This window comes from Aythya ferina, assembly GCF_964211825.1.
Source record: "Aythya ferina genome assembly, chromosome: 15".
NCBI lineage: Eukaryota > Metazoa > Chordata > Aves > Anseriformes > Anatidae > Aythya > Aythya ferina.
This window is the reverse complement of record NC_140314.1, coordinates 6,605,132-6,626,692: the sequence shown is the minus strand read 5'-3', so window position 1 is coordinate 6,626,692 and position 21,561 is coordinate 6,605,132. Positions and strand designations below refer to the sequence as shown.

The following is a 21,561-nucleotide window of genomic DNA, read 5'->3' as shown; positions in this document are numbered from 1 at the left end:
AGAGATATGCCTGAGCTTCAAAGCCTTTCAGCAGAATACCATGGTGCATGAAAATCCCTTTAGTGACACAAACACATGCAGCCAAGGTGGAGTCTTCTACCCATTGTTCCTTTGCCATGCTCCAACACATCCACACCTGCATGGGAAGCAAGCTGTACAGTAGGGATTAAGGCACTTTCTGTACTTATTCCCATACCTTTCCTATCATGTCCCCTCACCCCAGCAGGGTGACACTCTCCTTGCTCATCCACCAGGCAGATCACAGAGCACGGTTGTTTCAGATGTGCACAGCCCCAGACTTCTCCTCCTTAAGGATGATGTGATCTCTAGCTGTGATTTATTCCCCTGGCCTTTGCATGCATGCTGCATATGGTACTCATTTCACACCCATTTGAAAGCGATGCATTGAAATTAAATGACATGGCCACAGTCACACAGGGACGACAGAATTAATGTGGACTCTGGCAAGGTAACCTCACCCTCTTTCTAAACGCAGGTGTGCTGCTTCTTCCATGCTGTATCACTGCTCTATGACTGCCAGGCTGACAATACCATTGCATGTTACCAAACCTACATGTTCAATTTAACTTGTGTCCTTCAGAGGTTAAACTTACATGGAAAAAAAATGTTGTAGAAATATGGCTTGCATATGCGTGTGCCAAGAAAGTTTTCTTCTGCTTTTCTCCACAAAAGATTTGTGCCTTTTTTTTTGAATTATGACTCAGACTAAATAAAAGTACAGCTTAGGTTTCAGGAAGAATGCAAATGTGCATATTCAGCACCCAGGGCAAGTTTTCCCACTCCTGGAATTAGCCTGCCCAAGCCGAAAGAACAGCGCTTGCAGAGGATCCAGCTGGCAGCAGTCGCAGTCACTGCCTGCCCTTTGAACACTGGGGTCTGGAGAGCAAAGAAAAGGAGAAAATCATTTTCCACAGACCTTTCCATTAAAAGACTTTAGAGGCGATCACCACTGCTGTGCCTCTCACCTTTCTAATCCTCAATCTTTTTTTTCTTTTCCTCCTTCTGTTTCTCAGCCCCTTTGGCTGTCAGGTGCCAGTAAGTGAAGAACCAAATGACTTCAGATCGCACTTACTGTGGGGTACAAACAGGAGTGTGTTTGCAGTCTTTTCCTGTTTTCTTGCTGCCACTGCATTGAAGGAGCAGATGAGGAAGAGCTGCTGCATCAGAACACAGCCCCTGGAAATTTGATGGAGGAAGAGAGGCTACTGGGGCACGCAAGCTGCCAGCATTTCCCTCTGGGGTAGAGCAATTTGTATTTCACTGCCTTGTAGCATCCTTACCCCTTCTGAAGTGTTTTGCAGCAATACCAATGTCTGCCTTCTGAGAATAAACCAAAAGTGCTAGAGCAGATACTGAGGGGATTTTCAGCTGGTTTCTCTCATGTCCTCTACAAGAAAAACAATTTGGGTCTGGCTGGACTCATGAGATCCATTGGCCATTTCACTTCCCATTTTGCCACAGGTTTATAACCCCACAACAGGTGGGGAATAGCACGATTAAGCTCTGACTTTTGCACTACCTCTGTAATGGGTTCACCCTGGGGCACGCTTAGACATCTGTTACACACCATTCACATGTAGCACACCTCGTCCCTTACCCCAGGGCTGTTGCTGTGCCCTGAGCATTGGTGCAGGGGGAGCACACGTGGAACAGCTGCACAGCACGACTCTGTGGCCCTTATTTATATTCCAGTCTCCACATCAAATTCTCCCAGTATCTTGGCATATACCTGTTACTTGAAATAGCATCTTCTGTGGTGCATAAAATAGCCCTGACTTCATCAGCAGAGGTACTTCATACATTCTCCTGCACCTCTCTGTAGGTGGCAGATAGGGCAAATCACGCATTATAGACCTCAAGTAGGGAAGGCAGCCTCTTCCTTATCCTCACTGAGCCTTCACCTACCGTGACACATACCCAAATCCTACCCATATTTGAGCACATGACAGAACTCTGCTCCTTCCTCCTGCAACCCTCAGACCACTTCTGCCATTGCTAATGGCGCAAGGCAAAGCATCCAAGCAGTTCTTGACAACCCACAGTGCTATTTCTGTTATCCCTTGAGACCAGAGGTAAAAGGCACAGCCTACCTGTAATTATTATTAAAAGGAACCTATAATTATCTTCTCTAGGGTAAGGTACAATAAAATGAAAGAAAATAAAATAGGAAGTATAATGCAAGTGCTCACATTGGACTGTGAGCACCCATGCAAATGATACTCAAGGCTGCATCATGCTCCTATTCTCTGATTTCTTCATGTCCTTCATTTTCAGTCTTCTGTGTAAGACATTTTGTTCTTTCTCTACATAATTTTGTTCTTTAATTTATTTGTCCCTATTTCCTTTTGTTCTTCCTTTGATGTTGATCCTTTTAATGTTTCTTTCTAAAAGCATTTTTTTAAAATCCTTACCAGTTTCAATGGGCTGTCTTTGAAGCTTTTTTTTTTTTTTTTTTTGGATTTGCTACTTCTTTGCTCTTCCTGGAACTTTTCTTTGCTGGTTTGCTCGCTATCTGTGGCACAGAAGCTATTAGGTACTGGGAACCTCATTGCATTACTTAGTATCTTAACTAAATACAACTATTCAGTTTAGGTTTCAGTTTATTAACCATAGTCCTTGATTTATCTACACCACTTCCATTTATAGACTAGAATTTTAGAGTGGTCCTTGCAGATAAGGAATTAAAGTCTTTATGGCCTTATACAATGGTCTCCAGTAACATGAATGTGGGTCTTGCAGAACTTAGTTCAGCAAACTGGCGACCAACACTGAGCTGAGCAGGACCTCTATTCCCAGTGACAGCATCACATACAAGGGCTCTACCAGCCTTTCAATTCAATATGTTCAGTCAGATATCAAACTGCCACGCTGAATATCAGTAATGAGAGCTTCTGGTGACTTCAGCGAGCAATTCAGGAGGCCAGCTGTGTTTCACTGCCACCTCCGGTGCACAGAACTGATGGAGCCACTACAGCCTCCTCCCCATCACAGGGCAAGGCACACCTAGGACATGCCTGAGATCCCCCAAAGGGGCAGTGCCATTTACCCCCCTTTTTTCCTGGAGTGTTCTGGCTACATCGGTGCCCAAAGGAGCAACATCTGTGGAAAAGGTACAGAGAAGCCTTATCCCTGTGCCCTGATCAACCCTCCGGATGAGCATGATCTGTATTTGAAACAGACAGAAAGGAAGGGGAGATGCAGACATCCACACAGCAAATGTGAACACACCAGAGCACTACTGCTACTGCAAACCTCTTTGTGCCCTTGAATTTTTAAGCTCTAGCAGTACAAGCAGATGCTCTTTGAAGAAACATCTATACAAGTCACTGTATTAGTGCTTAAATATATGGCAGTTGTGTTTAAGGGGTTTCAGCTGAGGTCTGGGCCATACCTGGCGCTGCTCTAACTTGGAGCTCCTGATATATTTCACAAGGCAACTACAGCCCTGGCTTATTCTGCATGTTTTCCTATGAGAAAGGACAGAAATCAGAGCAGACAGCCATGTGCAGCACATTAATCTAAAAGATAATAGGAAAAGCTTTGCAAGGAGAAAATTCAATTCACTCCAATAACAAGAAAATGTTCATTTCCCACAGTGACACCCAGAATGGTCACCTCCTGGTTCCTGCAGGCTCAGCTCCCTAGACAAAGGTCACAATATTTTGTCAGCAAAGAAAACAAGTTTGCTGAGATGGGCTAGTCAATAATTGACTGGGCCTTGTTACTGCAGTCTCCATCTTTTCACCATGTCCCTGTCTGGTTAAACCAGCGAATCACTTCACTGAAAATGACTTCTTGTGGGGAAAAAAAAAAAAACACCACACCACTGACAACAAAGTTCCTCCTGTGTTTTGGTGTTGTGTTTTTGTTTTTTTTTTCCCCTCCAAAGGTCACTCAGCACTTAGGTCCATTTGCACTGTGACTTATATCAGCTGTGAAGAACATACAAAGCACACTGATATTCACTCCTTCGGTTCTGAGATTTCCATGGAAACCTTTTATTTTTATTTATTTATTTTTATGTTACCTCAGTCTTCAAAGAGCCCATGAAGGAAAAAGCCTGCACTTCAACCACTCTCATTTTGCACGTCTAACACTGACGCTCAGGGCCCACCCGGGAGTTATAACCTTGACACATTTCTCGGCAACTGCCCAAAGTTTTTATCTTCCAACGGAGCAGGGAAATGAGCAACTACTTTCCCTGCTGGATTATAGGTGCTGTGCATCTACATCATCTTTCTTCTAATCTAATCCACCTGAGGACACTGCTCTCTTGCTGTAGGCACTGCACAAAGAGAATAAAGGATAGGCCCTGACTCAAAGCTCTCCCACCCTGAGAAGAGAGGAGATAATCAAGTCTTGTTACTCCAGCCCCTAGCTGGGAGTCTTGGTTGAGAGATCAACACAACGGCAACCCCAAAGGCAATTAGGTCTGACCTGCAAGGGAATATGGCAATTATGCTTCCAGCTCAGCCACTGAAGCTGTCTAAAATGTTTTAGCCCATCCCTTGGAGAAGCCCCAGACCTGACAAGAAATGAGAGCCAGAAAACCAACCTGCCCCAGCACACTCCTTTACTCATAGATCATCCCTCCCTGTAACAGCACAGCTGCTTCTACAACGAGGGCCGCACATCCTCCCACCTTCAACAGCAAACACAGAATAACCCCATTTAATCACTGCAGTTTTACTGCAACATATCAGTAAGGAGAGAAAAAAAAAAAAAAAAAGTGTGATAAACCCCTTAGAAAAGCAAAGACAAATTTAGGACCAAAAGAGTGGAAATCACCACCAAAGCAGTTCCAGAAAATCCTGCCAACAGGGAGGGAAGAAGAGAAAAAGCAGAGACATCAATTCAGATACCAAGGGAGCATAGCAGGAAGGGTGCAGGCTGGATGGGAACTGCTGCCTCAGCAGGTTTACAGCAGCACCAGGCAAGGAGAAGCCTGAACCACAGAGAAGGTGACGACCCATTAGAAAAGAAGTTCACACCAAGTTAATAAATCAGAATATATACATTTGCTAGGGATGGGAGCACAGAAGGCGTACATTTTTTAAACAGCTACAAAAGCTTTTTCACTAACACCTACTGAGCAACAATTCAGGAGGTGGGAAAGAAAGAGGGCTGCTGGGAGCTCAGGCACCCTTGGCAAGCACCTACCTTTCCCATGCTTTTCTCTAAGCTTGCAGTGAGCTTTATGGCAAGGCTTGATTAAAGAATAAAATATCATCAACTGGTGGAAAAAGGGAATTTTTTAGTGATAATTACTGTACAGGAATTCACCATGGCCAGAGTTTCCAGTGACTTTAACATCAAACCATCAGAAGTAGATCTGTGATTATGTTGGATCAGCATTCAAAAAAACATTTTCTTAGGGACAGGAAGCAAGAAAAACACAGGAGAGCAGGAAAACAGACAAGGCTGGGAAAGGAGGAGGTGCAAGGGGGCTCTTGCAAGCCCCTCTGTTATTGGAGACAATCTGCTTGCACTTCCAGTCACACCACAAAGTCCTGAAGTATGCGAGCAATCAAATAACCCTCAATCATATAGCCATGAGGGTGCTACTAGATGTAAGGGTTTTTCTGACCCCAGACTCGTGCATAGTCCCAGCATTTCAGGCCTTCCTCTACAGAAGCATTCTTAAGGGTGTGAGTTTCTTCTGAGGTTAAAGTCAAGAGCATGAATTATTCTCCAAAGACACTGAAAACATCATAGTGTCTGTCTCTCTCTCTCTCCTGTAGTGACTTTTATTAATAGATCTCAAAACGCTCTAGGGTGTCCCTCCTACTAAATGAGGAAACAGAACTGAAATAACTTCCCAGCATCACGTAGCCAGGGAGAGCCCAAGTAGGGAAGAGCCCTGGTGTCTCCCAGGGGCAGAGTAATTCACAGTCTGCTCTGTTACACTGCCTAGTTGTAAGGCTCTCCCATGAGATTTTTTTTTATTAGTATTTTAATTTCTATTTCAGGTTGTGGCGTGCTTTAAATGTCTTTGTGGCTTGCTCTTACTTCCTCAGGTTGTTTTTCTTTAAATGATCTGATCGAAAATTTAACCAGCCAAGGGGAAAAAGGCTCAAGTCAAAATATCCATACAAATCCAAATTAGACAGCAACAAAAAATGTATTCCCAAAAGTTTCTCCAGCATACAATTAAACTGCTCATATGTGCCTCCATTCAAATGTTCATATGCACTAAAACATGTCTGTGACCACGCTCACTCCAGTAAGCCTAACTTTCCTGTGTGCACGTGTAACTAAACTTGTTTTAGCACCAGAAAACACTTTTTCCAGGCATAATGCATATAGCGCCATCAATTTCAATGAATCTGCAAAATAATTGTGTGATTTAGCAAGCCATGTTTTATATACTTTCAAACGATTCATGTAGACTGAGTTCAGGTAATAATACAAGAAATACAGGATATTTGATGACAGTCTTTTTAAAGGAATCAGTATTATAAGAGGATAAAATTAACTGAAATAGTGCATGCTGTTATGTCATGCAAGCCAAGATAATTTGTTTTGACTTAGTTTAAGTAATTTTTAGATAAGAACACAGCTTCCTAACAGTTAATTTTCTTTATGATGCTCTACCATTTAAGAGTGGAATTTTTCAGCCCCTCTGATGTAGCTACACACAACATTACTGCTCTGCCTGAACAACCGGAGTAAATGTGATACCTCCACCGGCCAATCCCATTGCTCTAACAACAACAGTAACAGGTTTTGTTCTTGCATTGCCAGGCAGCCCTTTGTTCCAGCCAATGGAAGAATTAAGCATTGTGGACCAGACCCTCAGCTGATACAATTAAATAGCATTTAATTGAAACTGGGGCCAGCTGATACCAGCTGAGGAGCTAACACTTGATCTGCAGCAGCAATAGCTGATGAGGAACAAACAGGCAGGGAAGTCTTCTGTTTCGTTGGCCTAATATAATGAATTTCAATAGGTTTCTCAAGCTACTCCTGGTCATTTTTTTTATTTTTTTTTTGAGGGGGAGGGTCACCTAGAACATTTGTATCCTAAATTACAGAATGGAAACGCTCAAAGCTGGAAGTTCTGGCTTTCTGAAATCAGTTGGGGCTGGTGATGCATTTCCAGGACAGGGTACACTTTGCCCAGCACTGATGATTCAGCAACACCAGCCAGCAATGCTGGTAACAGGGGAAGCCTCCTTTCATATTACTGAGCTCAAGCTCACAGCTCAATGCACTTCCAGTCAACCTTAGCAAAACCATTACAGGAAGGAATGAGTGGCCAAACTGTCTCTGGTTTTGGGAAGAGATTTGGCCACGATTTGGATCAAAAATATAATGTAGCTAACAAAATTCTGGGCTGGAAGGCAATCAAAATAACCTAGGGGGTACTTTTTAATTGTTATTTTTAACACATTAACATACCACTTCAAACAGGTATCTTTCATACATTGAGAAGTTGACTATGAAATCATGCTTATGGACTTGCCTTCTGTTCAGTAGACAAATCAAGCATAATTCTCAGCAATAAAGGTGATTTTCACAGTGTGGGAAGTTAATACGCAGTACCTGTCAGATTTCTGGTGTGATCCTTTTTTGTAAGGCAAAGTACCAATAAATTGGGTCAGTACATGCATCTTCACAGAGGCGGGAAATGCAGAGGGAAAGCAGAAAGAGCACCCTAGGCAGTGTCACCGCAGGGACCAGATGAGGCATGGGATGCCCTTGGGGCTCCCAGCATCAGAGATAGAGGTTTTCAGAAAGCAAAACCCATTTTTTCCATTAGATGGAACAATAAAAATATGTTGATAGAAAATGTGCAATCAGGCCTGACTTCCAGTTTGCCCTGCTGCATTCAGGTTTTACATCAGAGGGCTGTAAACAGTCATAATAGAAAATTATAGCTGGGTACGTTTACTCACCCAAAACCACGCTTCATTTATTTACCTGAATACATTATCACATACACTGACCATTGTTGCTGCTCAGCGAGGCAAGCAGACAAAATGGGGAAAATAAACTTCTGCACAGATTTCACCAACAGAAAAGCTATTAATTCATGCACAAAACAATGAAGTGCCAGGATATATAACAACTGCTCCTGAATTCTTGATTGTATTGTTAAATAAAAGCAAAGGCAGAACATGCAAAAATGCATTAAGTGCAAATTTATATCAGATAAAAAAAACTTGTTAGATCCAAAGCCATCTTGGCTTGTGATTATTCTAATTTAATGTCAAATTTCCAATAACATTCAAATACCCTCAAGAAAATGAAGGGTATTTGAATTCAATAACCAAAAAGTTGATTGTGAGAGACTTGATTTTATTGAAATTTTTAAAATGAGCTGTATGCAATAACTTATTAATGTCGTAATATTCCATTAAGAAGTTATTTCGTTGTTTACATAACACTAGCAATTATAGGAGCAATGCTGGCCCAACACACAACACAGCAGAAACAAGAAGCTGTTGGCCACATAATAGAATTCCATACAACAGCATAGAGTTTAGATAAAGAGAAATATTTACATTTTTCTTACTAAGCCTAGGACCTTAGAAAGTAAAACAATGAACTTCTGAAACTCTCCAAATCAGGCATTATTAGAAAGGCCCTACGTCTCTACACAGATCAGTTCTGTGGATAAAAACTTATTTGAAGAAAAGGTTCAACACCAGTCAGCAGTTACCAAAATCAGCATTTTCCCTATCAACTCCAAGTCTTAAAAGCAAACGTTTGAAGTCAAGGGAGGTAATGCATTCAAGTGTTGCGCTTACACTGGAAGTGAAGGGGCCAAAGCATCAAGGCGCGGAGATACGGCTGAAATCCAGCTGGCTGGACACAAAACCTTGTTTCTTCCCACACAGCAGGGGAAGGGAGTCATTCCTTGCTAGGGGTAGGTCATGTACCCCCAGACCCCAGCACAAAAGCCCCCCTGCCCACACTTGCTCAGAGTAAGCAAAGGGATGGTTCTGGGAAGCCGCACCAGTCCTGGTAGCCCTCAGTCCTGTTCCTTGAGCCTGTCTGTCCTAGCTCTGCCTGCTCCTTATCTTGTACCTGCTGCCCAATTTCCAGGCTTTCCTGACTTGTGGCCCAGCTCCTGACTTCACTCATGCCTCACCCTTTGGCTTCATGCACCCACAATCTGTGGCTTCTTGGCCATTGGCCACCTTGGCCCTCCCAGCCCAGCAGATATTTAGACACCCAGCTCCATCAGGTCCCCTACCAGCCCTGTGTGACCACCAACAGGAAAGCAAGCTTCAGACTTATTTACTTGGTGCTCCCAAGTAGTGGGTTACAGAGGCAAGAGCCCCTTTACTCAGGCCCAAGTTGAATTATCTCCAGAACAAGAGCAGGTCTTGCTCACTACCTATTCATGGGAAAGATCAGTAAAAAAAGAAGGAAGTTGGTGTCCTCATTGCATTGAGGGATGTGCTAAGGATGGAACCCACACAGGAGAGGAGAAATTTAGATGTACCTTGGCTTCATTCCCTTGTCTCACCAGCCAGCACAGCTTAAAGGCACAGAGGGAATGTAGTATTGTGCTGATGCTGATCATTAACAGCCTCCAGGAAGAAGGATGAAAGGCTCAGGAAATACAGCAGTGGGAATTACACATTGCCCCTTCCTTTAGGGAAAAGCCACAAGTTCACTCTCTGTGTTTGCCTTAGATGCCCATACATCTTTACATATTGATACGGTCATCTGTGAAGCAAGACATTTGAAGATATCGAAGTCAAGAAACAAAGAATTATCTGACGTTATTTTCCTTTAAAGATTGTTGTATTGCATTGAGCAAGAGGACGAAAGAAAAATCTGATTCAGGTAACAGCATCTGCTCATCCCTGCTGGGAAAGGCTGAAGCCTGAAAGACACTGTGCAACTTAAGGAAAAATACCCAGGCTGTCATGGGGAACAGAACTCCACACAAGAGGCAGCCCAAGTTAACCAACTTGTAGAATATTGACCAGTACTTTGAGGAAGCCAGGAAGGCCAGAAACAGAGGTGAAGGACATCTCCTATAGCAATTAGCTGTATGCCTACAGAGCTGTAAGTCCACTGAAGATCCTGAAAGGAGAGATCTCCAGCCAGTGACACCTTTTTTTCAAACACCTTTACTTGACTTTACCCAAAGCTACGTATGATCTTGCAGAAGAGAGACTTAATCCTCCTGAAGGCCACTCCTAAAGAAGCACAAAGAGTTAAGAAACTCCTTTATTTGCACCTCTAGGGAACTCTGGTCCACAAAAGTCCAGTTGTAAAGGGAATACAAACAGCTTCCCCTCACCAGATAGGTCTGTAAGGCTTGAAAGGCCCAAGGAACAGAGTCCATGGAACAGCCTTAGCAGGAGTCAGTTCTCAAGTAGGCAAAGTTTAGATGAAACCATACTTGGTTTGGTAACAATGTTCACTAAAGATCATTCTGATGAGAACAAAGTTTCAAGGAATCAGTTGCCTGTTTACTATATTGCTCTTTCATTTCACCTTTTGAAGGCCTCATAACTAATTACATTCAATTTTCTGTATTACACTTCAAAGCTAATCCCACTTTCATTATATAAACCTTACATGCAGAATTATGATGTCTGATGCAATTTGTTGCTGCAAAATACCAGAGGTATTCAAAAAACAATTATTTTTCAAGTTCATATCTGTTAAGACCCACCTCCTATCTAATATCATGGCCTTCAGATTTAGTAGGCCAGACACAAAGTTAAAAAAAAAAAATAATAATAGTCCTGTAGCTACAGCACATACTCTGCAAACCCTATAGTGGCATGCTAAAGCAGGTAATGTGTTGTATTCTCTAACCTTACAGAGATCCATGAAGAGCTGCAAGGAACTCACCCAGAACCTCTCAGAAAAGCTGTAGTAAAGGGACTACAAGTAAACTACACAGAAGCACGCAGCCTGCACTCACCCCCTCCCAGAGGGCCTCCTTTGCCTGCTCTCCTCCACCACCCCCATTCCCCAGAGCCCAAACTTTAGCTCCCACCTGCCTTCTTTTGTTTCCTTGGGCTTTACTGCTAATTCAGCCCAGCTGACTTCCCTAAGTGACAGCACCAGAAGCTGTAACCATTGGCAGATTTTAAAAAAAATAATAAATAAAAATACTCTTCCACATGTCGTTAATGTCGCACCCCTATCACATACCATACCCCCTTCAGGTAGTGGTGGGTTTCCTGATATATATTCTTTCCTGAGTGTACCTTGCTAAGAATGCAGAAAAAGATGAAAAGTGTTGCTTCTGGCTCCACACCCAAGTGTCTTGTTGTCACGAAATATGCTTGTACTTAAAGGTCCCAGGGTGACAAAATGGCTTCCGTGGGAATCAAAGGCCTGCATCTGAACCTTGGAACCAAAATGTTCCCCCCAAGATAGCAATAGCTCTTGTTCCCCCATGAAGGCACAGAGAAGTCCACAGGATCGTTGCCCCACCAGATCATTGTTTCTCACAGTCTTTTTTTCCCTTGGAAAAGCAGTGACTTCACTTGTGTGGAAGCTAGCCATGTGGTAACCCCACGGATGTGTTCCAGTGGACTGCAGGGCACAAGGCTTTGTAGAAGCTCTCAGTGGGGGGACAGTGCTGGATGGAGTCTGGGGGAAAAAATACTTTTTTGGGGAAAGCAATATTTTAATGTTGGTTAAACCAGGGCAAAATGGGTCAGCAATTGAGATGATTCTGTGTGAAGGGTGGCAGTGGGTGGGCAGAAGCCCATACCTCTCTTTCCTACTGTGTCCCCACTTCACGACCATTTGAACCCTGCTAAGCACCACAAATCCAGGGTGGCCCCCTCCCAAAGGCAAAATCAGCAGCCCTGAGCACCCCTACCTGGTCACCTGAACACCACTGCAGTGACTTGTCCCTTCCTCCAACAGCCATTAACACCTCCCATCAGCCCCAGGGCCACCAGCACCACTAGCCACCTGGCCACGGAGCTGCAGGGGCAGCTAACAGCTGCAGGAAGGCAGATTACCCCACAGCACACCCTGGGATTATCACAACACGCAGGATCTGGGATTAAAAAGTAGACTGCTCCTCCGGAGGAAGCGGAGCACAGCTTTCCCTTCTGACCTTGCTACGGCGAGGGGCTGGGTGCGAGGGGGAGCGGGCACCCACCCGCTCTGCAGCCCAGACAATGACAGAGCAGAATTGCTGCTCCCAGCAGCAGACCGTGCTAATACTTTGCAACACTATTAGTGCAGCTTCCCCACTCCGCCACTGCTTGATTATTATATTCTTTTTTTTTTTTTTTTTTCTAATTATTTTGCAAACCTTTGTGGAACAGACGCCCTCTCCTTGCCCCAGTTGGAGCTGCAGTAGAATGAAAAGGGGGGTGGGAAGGAGGGAGGAGAGGAGGAGAAAAAAAAAAAACGCTTTTGGTTGAGGTTTTCCTGTTACTATCACTGTAGCGTTTATTTAGCCAATCTCCTAACTATGACGTGAGGAAGGCAGGAATCATGGCTCGCTCATAATATTTAACACACCCACTGAAAGCTGGAGCTGCAGAGCTACTAGTCCAACCAGTCTCCAGAATTCAGTGTAGCTGAAAGAGGTTTTCACTCTGCACCTGCCAAAGATCTCTCCCCCCTCTTCCCTTCTCTCTCCCCCCCCCTTTCTCTCTTCCTTTCTCTCTCACTAAAAGGCAGATCTGTAAGACCCAGCAGAGATCAAAGACGGGACCTCTTTGCTAAAAAGAACCTCTACTGATTTATTAGTTTCTTTTCTCTAATCCTCCCCCCCCTTTTTTTTCTGTGCCATATTTAACCTTTATGTTGCAGTTGTGCCATCAGACAGTTTTGCGGCCAAAAAAACCGACCCAAGCCAAAGCAAAAGCCCAGCTCGGATACAGCAGCCACCCAGACTTGATCTCAGTTGAACATATTAATCTCTCCCAAGCACTGGACGCAATGGATGAAGAAACTGGAACCGCTCTAAGAAAATGATTTTCCAGCCAATGTTCTTAAACAGTCTCACAGAAGAGAGGGAGCGACAGCGAGCGGGAGAGCGCTTCTGCTGCATCACTGGTCAAATTCAAAGGAAGGGAGTCAGCGTTTCCTGCACAGCCAAATATTATGGATGATTTTTTTTCTTCTGTCGCCTTTCTGTACAGGTTTTCTTAATATTATTCTTCCCCCCTCCCTCCCCATTTTTTTTTATTATTATTATTGTTATTATTTAATCCGAGCTAGCGTCAGATGCTGGTTTCTCTTCAAGAACCAGTTTTCCCTATTTGTTGTGATCCCTGTAATAAAAAGAGAGAGAAATCGTGAACAGATGGCTTTATAAATTGCAACGCCGCCGGCTTTGTTTTCCTATTGATTTTAAAGGCTCGGACCGGTGCACTTTTTTTTTTTTTATTATTATTATTATTATCTTTTTTTTTTTTCCTGTTTTTTTTTTTTTTTTTTTTTCCCTCCCCCCCTCCTAAGTTCTTGATGCTCCTGAGACATGAGGACCTATTGTTTTTAGCCTGTGCGTTCCGCGGCGCCTATGGAGGTAACTTTACGGACTTGATCGCCCGCCGCCCGACCCGAAGGGAGAAAACCGAAGCGGCCCCGGGGGGGTTGCAGCGAGCCCCACGCCCGCCCGGCCTTTTTCCGCGAGAGACCCCGGCAGCCTCCCCTCCCTCCCCCTTCCCCGGCTAATTCCAGAGCCTCATCCCCGGCCATGAAAATGCTCCTGGTCCGCAAATTCCGCCTGCTGATCCTCATGGTGTTCCTCGTCGCCTGCACCATGCACATCATGATCGACCTGCTGCCGCGCCTGGAGCGCCGGGGGGCCGAGGGCCGCCCCGCTTGCTCCTGCCCGCCGCCCGCCGCCGCCGCCGCCCCGCCGCCCCGCGCCGCCCCGCGTTGGCCCAGCAAGCACACGCTGCGGATCCTGCAGGACTTCAGCGCCGAGCCGGCCTCCAACCTCTCCTCCCAGTCGCGGGAGGCGGCGGAGAAAGCGGCGGACGGCGGGGGGCCGGCGGCGGCGGCGAGGCCGAGGCGCCTCATAGCTCCCGGGGCGCCGCGCCCGCCGCCCCCCGGCTCCTCCACCGCCGCCGCCGCCGCCCCGTTGGCCGCCCTCTTCCAGCACCCGCTCTACCGCGCCGCCCTGCCCCCGCTGGCCGACGGCGACCTCCTCTTCAATGTCAACAGCGACATCAGGTTCAACCCGCGGGCGGCCGAGCAGCCCGAGTGGTGAGTAACGGGGCGGGGGGCTCGACCCTGGGTGCCCCCCCAGCGAGAGGGGAGGCTTGGGGTCGGTGTGGGAATGGGGCGCTGGGTCCCCGCTTTGGGGTTTGTAGGGTTGGTCTTCGGCCCGCAGTGCTCGGGGGTTGGGGTGATGGGTGGTTCGGAAGAGGAGGAGGGTGAGGGAGGCAGCCGGGTGTCGCCGGTGGGAGAGGGGGAAGAGAATCGTCCATGGGGTTGGCCGGTTGTTTTCCTCCGAAAAATGCAACAAAATGCGGGATATAACACATGAGAACAAGAAGGCTGGAGTGCTGGGACCACAGGGTCCCCGTGCCCCTATATGCTGTCTCTGGCTGTAGCCTGAGGCAGATGCTGCTGGAAAAACAGCGTAAAAATGGGGTCAGGCTCTAAGTGATCCTCCTGCTCCAGCACCTTCCCAGTCTCTGCTCAGAGGAGCGGGGACTGAGCAATGAGGCCAGGCAGCAGCATATTAACTTTTCTCAAAAGCAAGGTCTGGTATCACAAAGGCATCCACCCTAGCAGGTATTTCTGCCTTCAGGATCTGATCTGTGCCACATTTTTCATCCTCAATTAATTCCCAGTGTCCCGGCACCTCTGCTGCTCTCCGGCCTTCAAAGCACTGACTTGCCTCTGTGAATCATTTGCCCTGTTGGCTTGTAAGGAACGCTGCAAAATTTCAATGACTGAAAAATCAAAAGGCTTGTCTAATACAACAGCACCCTCTTCCAAACACACCGACATTGTAATGTTTAAACAGCTGCATTGTACCATACAAAAGCTCTGTAAAGCCGCAGAGCAGCCAGCATGATCTAAATCCTCAGAAAGGGAGGATAAATATTTCTGATTTCTGTCCCGTATGCATGTGAATGGTCCAGGCCCCTTCTGCTTTATAATCCAAAGTGACTGTGAAGTGAAATACCTGAAGAAGTTCTGGTTACTCTGAGAAAAAAAAAAAAGAAATAAAAGTCACAAAATTATGAACATCTGGAGATGACTAAAACCACAGAGGACCTCTGGATGGAAGATATGTGACTGTGTCAAATAGGTGAAGAGCAAAAATATCCCTGACCTCCACAGTGCAGCTGCCTTTTGTGCCTTTTTTTCCTTGGCTGCAGCGAAAGTTCACAGAACTAACATGAAATGTAGGAGTTGAAAGTCAGCCTAACCATCCTTTTCTGTAATAATATCTTACCCCTAAGGAAGGGGCATAACCACCCAGAGTTTTTCTTTAGTGACTGGTTCAGAGTGATCTGTTTTCTTCTCATTCTCTGTGTTTAAAAAAGAAGAAGGAGAGAGAGAGTGGGAACATTTGGTACAACAGGTCAAGTTCCTGCTGCACTGTCAGCTTCCAGACCCAGCTTCCTGTTAAATAAAAGTTCAGGGTGATGCTTTCCTTTGGGTCAAACTTGTAAAAGATGTTTGTACATAATGCAATGTAAATACGATATAAACCTTGCAGCCCCATGTTTCAGCTGTATAAGGACCTCTGCTAGTGCTCAGTGATGTCACTCTGAATTTTCCTCCTGACTTTTGGGCATTAAATCAGGCGTGAGGAGCAGAGGTGAAGATCCGGCCACCCTGGCCCTGGGTGGGAGTGGGCTCCTGGCATGCAGCGGGCACAGGGACAGGCTGGGATCTTTTCCTACCTTGTAGAGCTCTGCGCTTCCATGCTGTCACCTCCTGAAGCTTTATTTCTTGATGCCAGTTGCAAACTGTAACATTATTTCTTACTCCTCATTTATGTTTTTTCCTTTTTTGTTGCTTGTTTTTGGTGGTAGGCAAAATGAAGATAATGAAGAATTTTTGCCAACTGGAGAAACCTCCATAGACTCCTACCCAAACTGGTTAAAATTCCACATTGGCATTAATCGGTACGAGTTGTATTCCAGACATAATCCTGCAATTGAGGCTTTACTACAAGACCTGGTCTCCCAAAAGATAACCAGTGTTGGTATGTTTGGACATATATTGTTTTTTTGATTATTTGCTTGTTGTTCAGGATCTCATTGCTGCTTGAATATTAATGAATATTTTGTATGGCTTTTCTCTGGTGTGCCTACAACATTGCTTCCTGACTTCTGCGTTCATTTTCCTTGTTAAACATAAAGAGATATTGCCAGCTCTGTATTACCTGAATAATTGAAAAGTCTGCCAGCGAGGCAAACCTCATTCATTTCAGACATCTTTTAGTTATCAGGCTGAGAGTGCCCTATTTAAAAAAAAAAAAAAAAGGGATAATGAAAAAAAGGATGGCCAAAAGGAGACAGCATCCTAGCAGCACTAGATCTGCATTATTAGCTGATCATTATTTAAAAGGCTGCGTCTGGAGGAAGGAGGGAGGCAGCTGACCTGCAGCCCTGCAGCGATGGCTGCGGGAGCATCCGGCGCCGCGGGGCTCTGCGGCTCAGCGGAGCTGCAGCCTCCCTGGGCATGGCTCAGCTCTATTCTGCTTGTAAATCCACAGCAGGGATATGCCTGTGTCAACCTTTGGCTCCGGTTAAACAAGGTGACAGAGTTTGTTTTTTTCTCCAGGGCTGTTTAATGACAGTGTGTGTCTCTTCGAATTTAGCTGCGTAGCTGTGCAGGGAGCCAAAAAAAAAACAACCCACAGCCCTGAACGAAAGCCCTGGGATACTAAACAAACACACACCCCGTGGTTTTGTAGAGGTAGAGAGCTGCAGCATAGCCAGCAGTTTTCACCGGTCGCAGAGAAAATGGAGTTACTTGTGCTGACCACAAAGTTGCTAAGTCTGTTTCAGAGGGATGAAATAGCAGGAGCTCTGTAAAACTGCTGATTGTACATTGCCACCACGGGATGAGGTCACCAGGTCTTTAACCCTGCAAGGCAAAATTTCCCCTGGCTTCAGCAGGAAATGGTCCCTGCAAGAATAGCACCGAGCAGGCCGAAGGTTTGAATTTTCCATCATGTGAATCTCAGCAACTCCTGGGCAGGAAAAAGGGAGCTTCTTGGTCGTCAAGAGTGGGCTGATCTGGATGGAGTAGGTGGGAAAGGTGGAATGTCATGGGAGAGCTTTGCCCTGTGAATCGAGCTGCTGCTTGGCTGTGCTCAGCTCTGAGCTCTGCCAGGCTTCGCATAAAGCAGTTTGTGGTGCCCAGCTGCCATCCCCCATCTTGGATGGAAGGGGCCAGTGGACACCTGGGCTCATGAAAGAGGACAAACACAGGCTCATTTATTAACATGTGCTGGGTTCTCTGTTCCTACAGCTCTGGATTGGAATGATTAATTAGGGAGCACAGGTGTGACAATCGAGCCATGTATTTTCCCATCCCTGGCTCAGACGTGCCACTGCAGGTAGCAGCACACTGCCCGAGCTCCTGCAGTCTGCGCAACGAGGGCATGGGACAGACCTGGCCTGTCTGATTTTCCCCTTGACGCACGTAATGTTTCCTGGAGTGTTAGTGACCCGTGTGAATGGGGACTGAGCCAGCTTTTCCCGGCAGGCTTGTTAGCATTGCACTTAGAGCATGTCCATTGAGAGAAAGGAGGAAGAGACGCAGGCTGTGCCCTTCCCTGCCCACTGCAGAGTGCAGCAGAGCCCTGGGGCACCAGTGACCAGCCTGTCCCCAGGTCCTTGTGGAGGTGATGCTCAACCAAACCATCTTTTGGCTCAGCTATTGAGGTGTACACAACATGCATGGGCTGTAGCGGCGTTTCAGACTGCACGTCTGCTAGGTGTATCAATATCATTTTACCTCTTGTACACTTTGGAGCTGAGCAGTATCGGCTGCGCAGGAGGAGAGCAGCATTTGCAGCAAACTCAGCAGCACTGGGGCTATGAGGTCTGTCCCTTCTGCAGAGTTCTGAGCAGTTAAGGTTGAAGTAGGGACGTACAAGCTGGTAGGAGAAGGGAGATGGGAATGAGAAATAATAAGTTAGTACTCGTTCTTGCTTGATCTAAGCTTCTGGGCATGTTGCTTAACCCCTCTATGCTTCAGTTAACCTGGCATCAAAATTGTTGTAATAAGAAATAGGAGTGAAATCCTGACCGCAGTGACGTCAGTGAACTTTTGTTCATTGACTTCCCTGGGGCCATGATTTCACCTAATGTGTCATATAGATGTGTCGTGAGGTTTTCATTAATTATGATTTTGATAGAGCTTTGAAATCAACAGGGGGAAAGTGCCACAGGCCTGCAGAGGAAGACTGATGATTGTTAACAATGATTTCCTACGGGATTGTCTCTTTGCTAGTATTTCAACAGTTTAGGGCCTCTTATGCCTCTAGCACAAAAACACAGAGCTATGGTTTCTAGCAGTGATTCAGTATTATTTCCATAAGCTAAAATATGAAGTACCTTAGCTATAGGTATCAGTCACTGTGGGAACTGTCAGGGAATGATTCCTGGACAGAAAACCCAGTCTAAAATTAAGTAGATGGAGGTGGAAGGGGACTTTTGCTTATGTAAAGATGTCAGGATCTGAATTTAGCTGGTAGCATCCACAGCCTGACTCTGTGGGATTTCAGGGGCTTTCAGTCAGGTTGCAAAACAAGAAAGAGCATCTTGTTAATACACTTTTTTGTTTGTTTGTTTTAAAATACACAGTGCAGCATCTTTTCCTTCATGTTGCAAATTCTTTGTGTGTTTAAAAATATATATTTTTAAATAACATCTGCCATTTTTCAGCTTTACTGCAGAGCCACAGCAGGGATTCGAAAGCATGCAAGCTGATTAATAAAGAGTAATATATTTGACCAAAGAACATTTATAGGACTTTTACAGTCTTTTGCATATTCCTGCATATTTTCCAGTTTGTCTGGTTGTTATTTTTTTCTTTCCTGCAGGGTTGTTTTTTATTGTTTTGCCTTCTGTGCTTTTTTTTTTTTTTTTTTTTTTTTAGGTTAGCTGCAAATATTCTAGGTTAGAAGTACAAAATAAATAGGAATCTTCATAACACTAAATCTTCAGGCTTCTTTTTGCAAGCAGGACAATTAGATATACAGGCTTACATGTATTACATGAAACAGAATATTGCTTTGTCCAGTCTTTTCCCACTGTTCAGATTTGCTGTGGCTCTAATAGAATTAGGTGATTTGCTGTGTGGGTTTTTGATACCTTCAGTAATTAGATCCAAACTGCAGCTAAACAGCTTTCTTAGCCACGTCGTAATTTCTCTGCTCTGCTTGCATTATTTATGGGGGAGAGTGGTGACCAGACTGATCCTGCACCATCTATCAGAACAGCTCACACGACTCTGTAATGTGCAGTGTTGTTTTAAAATGAAAACGGTGACAGAAGCAATTCCCAAGAGCAGGGAGCACCAAGGTGACATTTTCTTGATGTTGAAGTTTAAATGGAACAAATCCATGGATGGGAAGGAGTATCACATTCAGCTCCCACAGTGACACCTAGAGCTGGCCTTGGAAAGGACAGGGTTACTGAGAGCTTTTAAGCTGAGGATGTGTTCTGTGCCCTGCATCAATATAAGTATTTCCTATTCATTTTGTGCAGCATAAAGGGATAGCTCTTAATTTGATTTAATTCAGTGAAAATTTCCTCCCGCCATAAATAGGAGCCTAGAGAGAATTGTTTTCCATTGAGCACTGAAACAGTTTTCAGAAGAAGCACATGCACAGGCAACTGCACATTTTGTTTGCCTTTCATAACTGTTTATTGCATGCATAAATAACCATAGTTATCTGTTTTCTTGCATATTTACAAAATGTCTGTGCATAATTGTGGCAGCACTGTCAGCAATTTACCAATGAATATGGCATGGTGCATTGTAGAGACAGTGTAGTCTTCATCTCTCTTGTATTTCTGTCCAGAAGCGCTGTGCTGTCGGACTGCAGTTGAGCAGAACAGGCTTTTGTGTTTGCTGGGCTTAGTTAGTTGGGTTTTATTTTTTGATTCTTTAAATTCTCTGGCTGGAAAGGTTTGGAAACATTACCTGACTGAGTTCATTTATGAGCCTGCAATGCCTTCAGTTTGTACAGACAGTAATTAGAAAGCAAGCACACAAGATTACTCATGCAGTGAAGAAATGCTGCAATTAAGTAAGGTGGACTCTGCTTCAAGTCAGGAAAAAAAAAAAAAAAGACAAGACACTAAATATTGAACCTAAATTCCGGTACTAAAGGAAATTATAAAAATCTCATCCAAAGGAAAGAAAAAATAGTGCTGCTGAGAACGTTTGAAAAACATAATGAATTATAGCACCATTGATTTACTGTATAAGGAAACAGTGATTCTGCCAAGAGTCAACAGATTGATTAAATGTACAGTTCCAGATGAAAGGAGGGGACTTAAAATGTACAACAAGGTCTTTGAATGGTTTTGCGGATCTCTTCCCCTCCAGAAGTCTATACTATCTTGACTGAAGGAAGAAAGGTCTTTAAAAACAAGTTAGCAGAATTGGCTGAGCAAGAACAAATTAAGAGATGATGAGAGTTTGAATTTATTTTGAAATCTGTTCTTTACCGCTTGTATGGGGCCATGTCTCTAGCCTGGGGCAGAGTATTGCTTGTTAAAGCCAATCAACATGTTTATGCTAGATTTAAGCTTGGTCTATAAATAGGAATCCAAAATGAATCTGAACTTTTGTTTCAGACATTTGTGCATCCCAGGCTTTGACTGGACCTCACTGCTCAGGCATTAGCATTGCATAAATAAATACATTTTCAAATGTTTGTTGGACTCTGACCAAAAAAAAAAAAAAAAAGTTCAAAGGTCCCATTGGGACCTTTTCTCTCCATCAGAAGAGCATACACTCTAGAGATGAGAGTACTACAGAAAAATTGAGGAGCTGGAAAACCAGATCAATTCCAATTCCAAGTCCTTCTGAGTCAAATCACTTTGGGCAGCATTGGGTCCCTACCAGAGTTTGTACCAAATGCTTTAGAAGAGGGAGCTAGAACTCAATTAGCATACAGGTATAAAAACATGCTTGAGAGATAATTGGTAGTACTTCTTTTATATTGATGGTATCCTTGGGTTGGAAGGGGAATTCAGGTTGTGTACTGATGACTTTTCAGAAGGAATGGGAGAGGACAAGATGGGGGAAGGAGCAGACATGTTATGTACTGTGCCAACGCTCTCTTTAGATGTAAATGAAGAAGAGATTTTTAGAGGCTTTTTCCAAAGTCCATCAGAGAAAACAGAAAGAATCTCACCGATATCACTGATCTTTGGACAAAACCCTAATCTCTCAGACACACAAGCAAAAGGATATCTCAGGGAGTTTTTTGCAAAGCCTTCTGAAGTTAGGAAGATTTCTAATCACATCCACAAGCTCTTGCCCTGGGTTAACAGGAAAGGTTAACATTGCATTCTTTTGCTTTCTACTTTGGGGGGAAAAGAGAGACTTTGAGTAGCCTTGAAATTAGAAATAATGGTTGCATTGGGA

At 44.6% G+C, this 21,561-nt stretch overlaps 1 protein-coding gene and 1 long non-coding RNA gene across 2 annotated transcripts in view; one reads left to right on the top strand and one right to left on the bottom strand.

Moving 5' to 3' along the window:
- Positions 1-545: 545 nt before the first annotated feature.
- LOC311444937 lies at positions 546-10,977 on the bottom strand. The gene is made up of 4 exons (XR_014698142.1): positions 10,919-10,977; positions 1,302-1,408; positions 987-1,197; positions 546-897 (listed from the first exon to the last, which is right to left on the bottom strand). It is a non-coding gene; the product is annotated as an uncharacterized lncRNA (long non-coding RNA).
- Positions 10,978-13,532: 2,555 nt separating this feature from the next.
- FAM20C (FAM20C golgi associated secretory pathway kinase) overlaps positions 13,533-21,561 on the top strand; it is a 57,506-nt gene continuing 49,477 nt past the window's right edge. The window contains exons 1-2 of the mRNA XM_084536298.1: positions 13,533-14,184; positions 15,975-16,147. Of these exons, the coding sequence (XP_084392424.1) occupies positions 13,670-14,184; positions 15,975-16,147 (688 nt within the window). The 5' untranslated portion in view covers positions 13,533-13,669. The remainder of the gene's footprint in view (positions 14,185-15,974; positions 16,148-21,561) is intronic.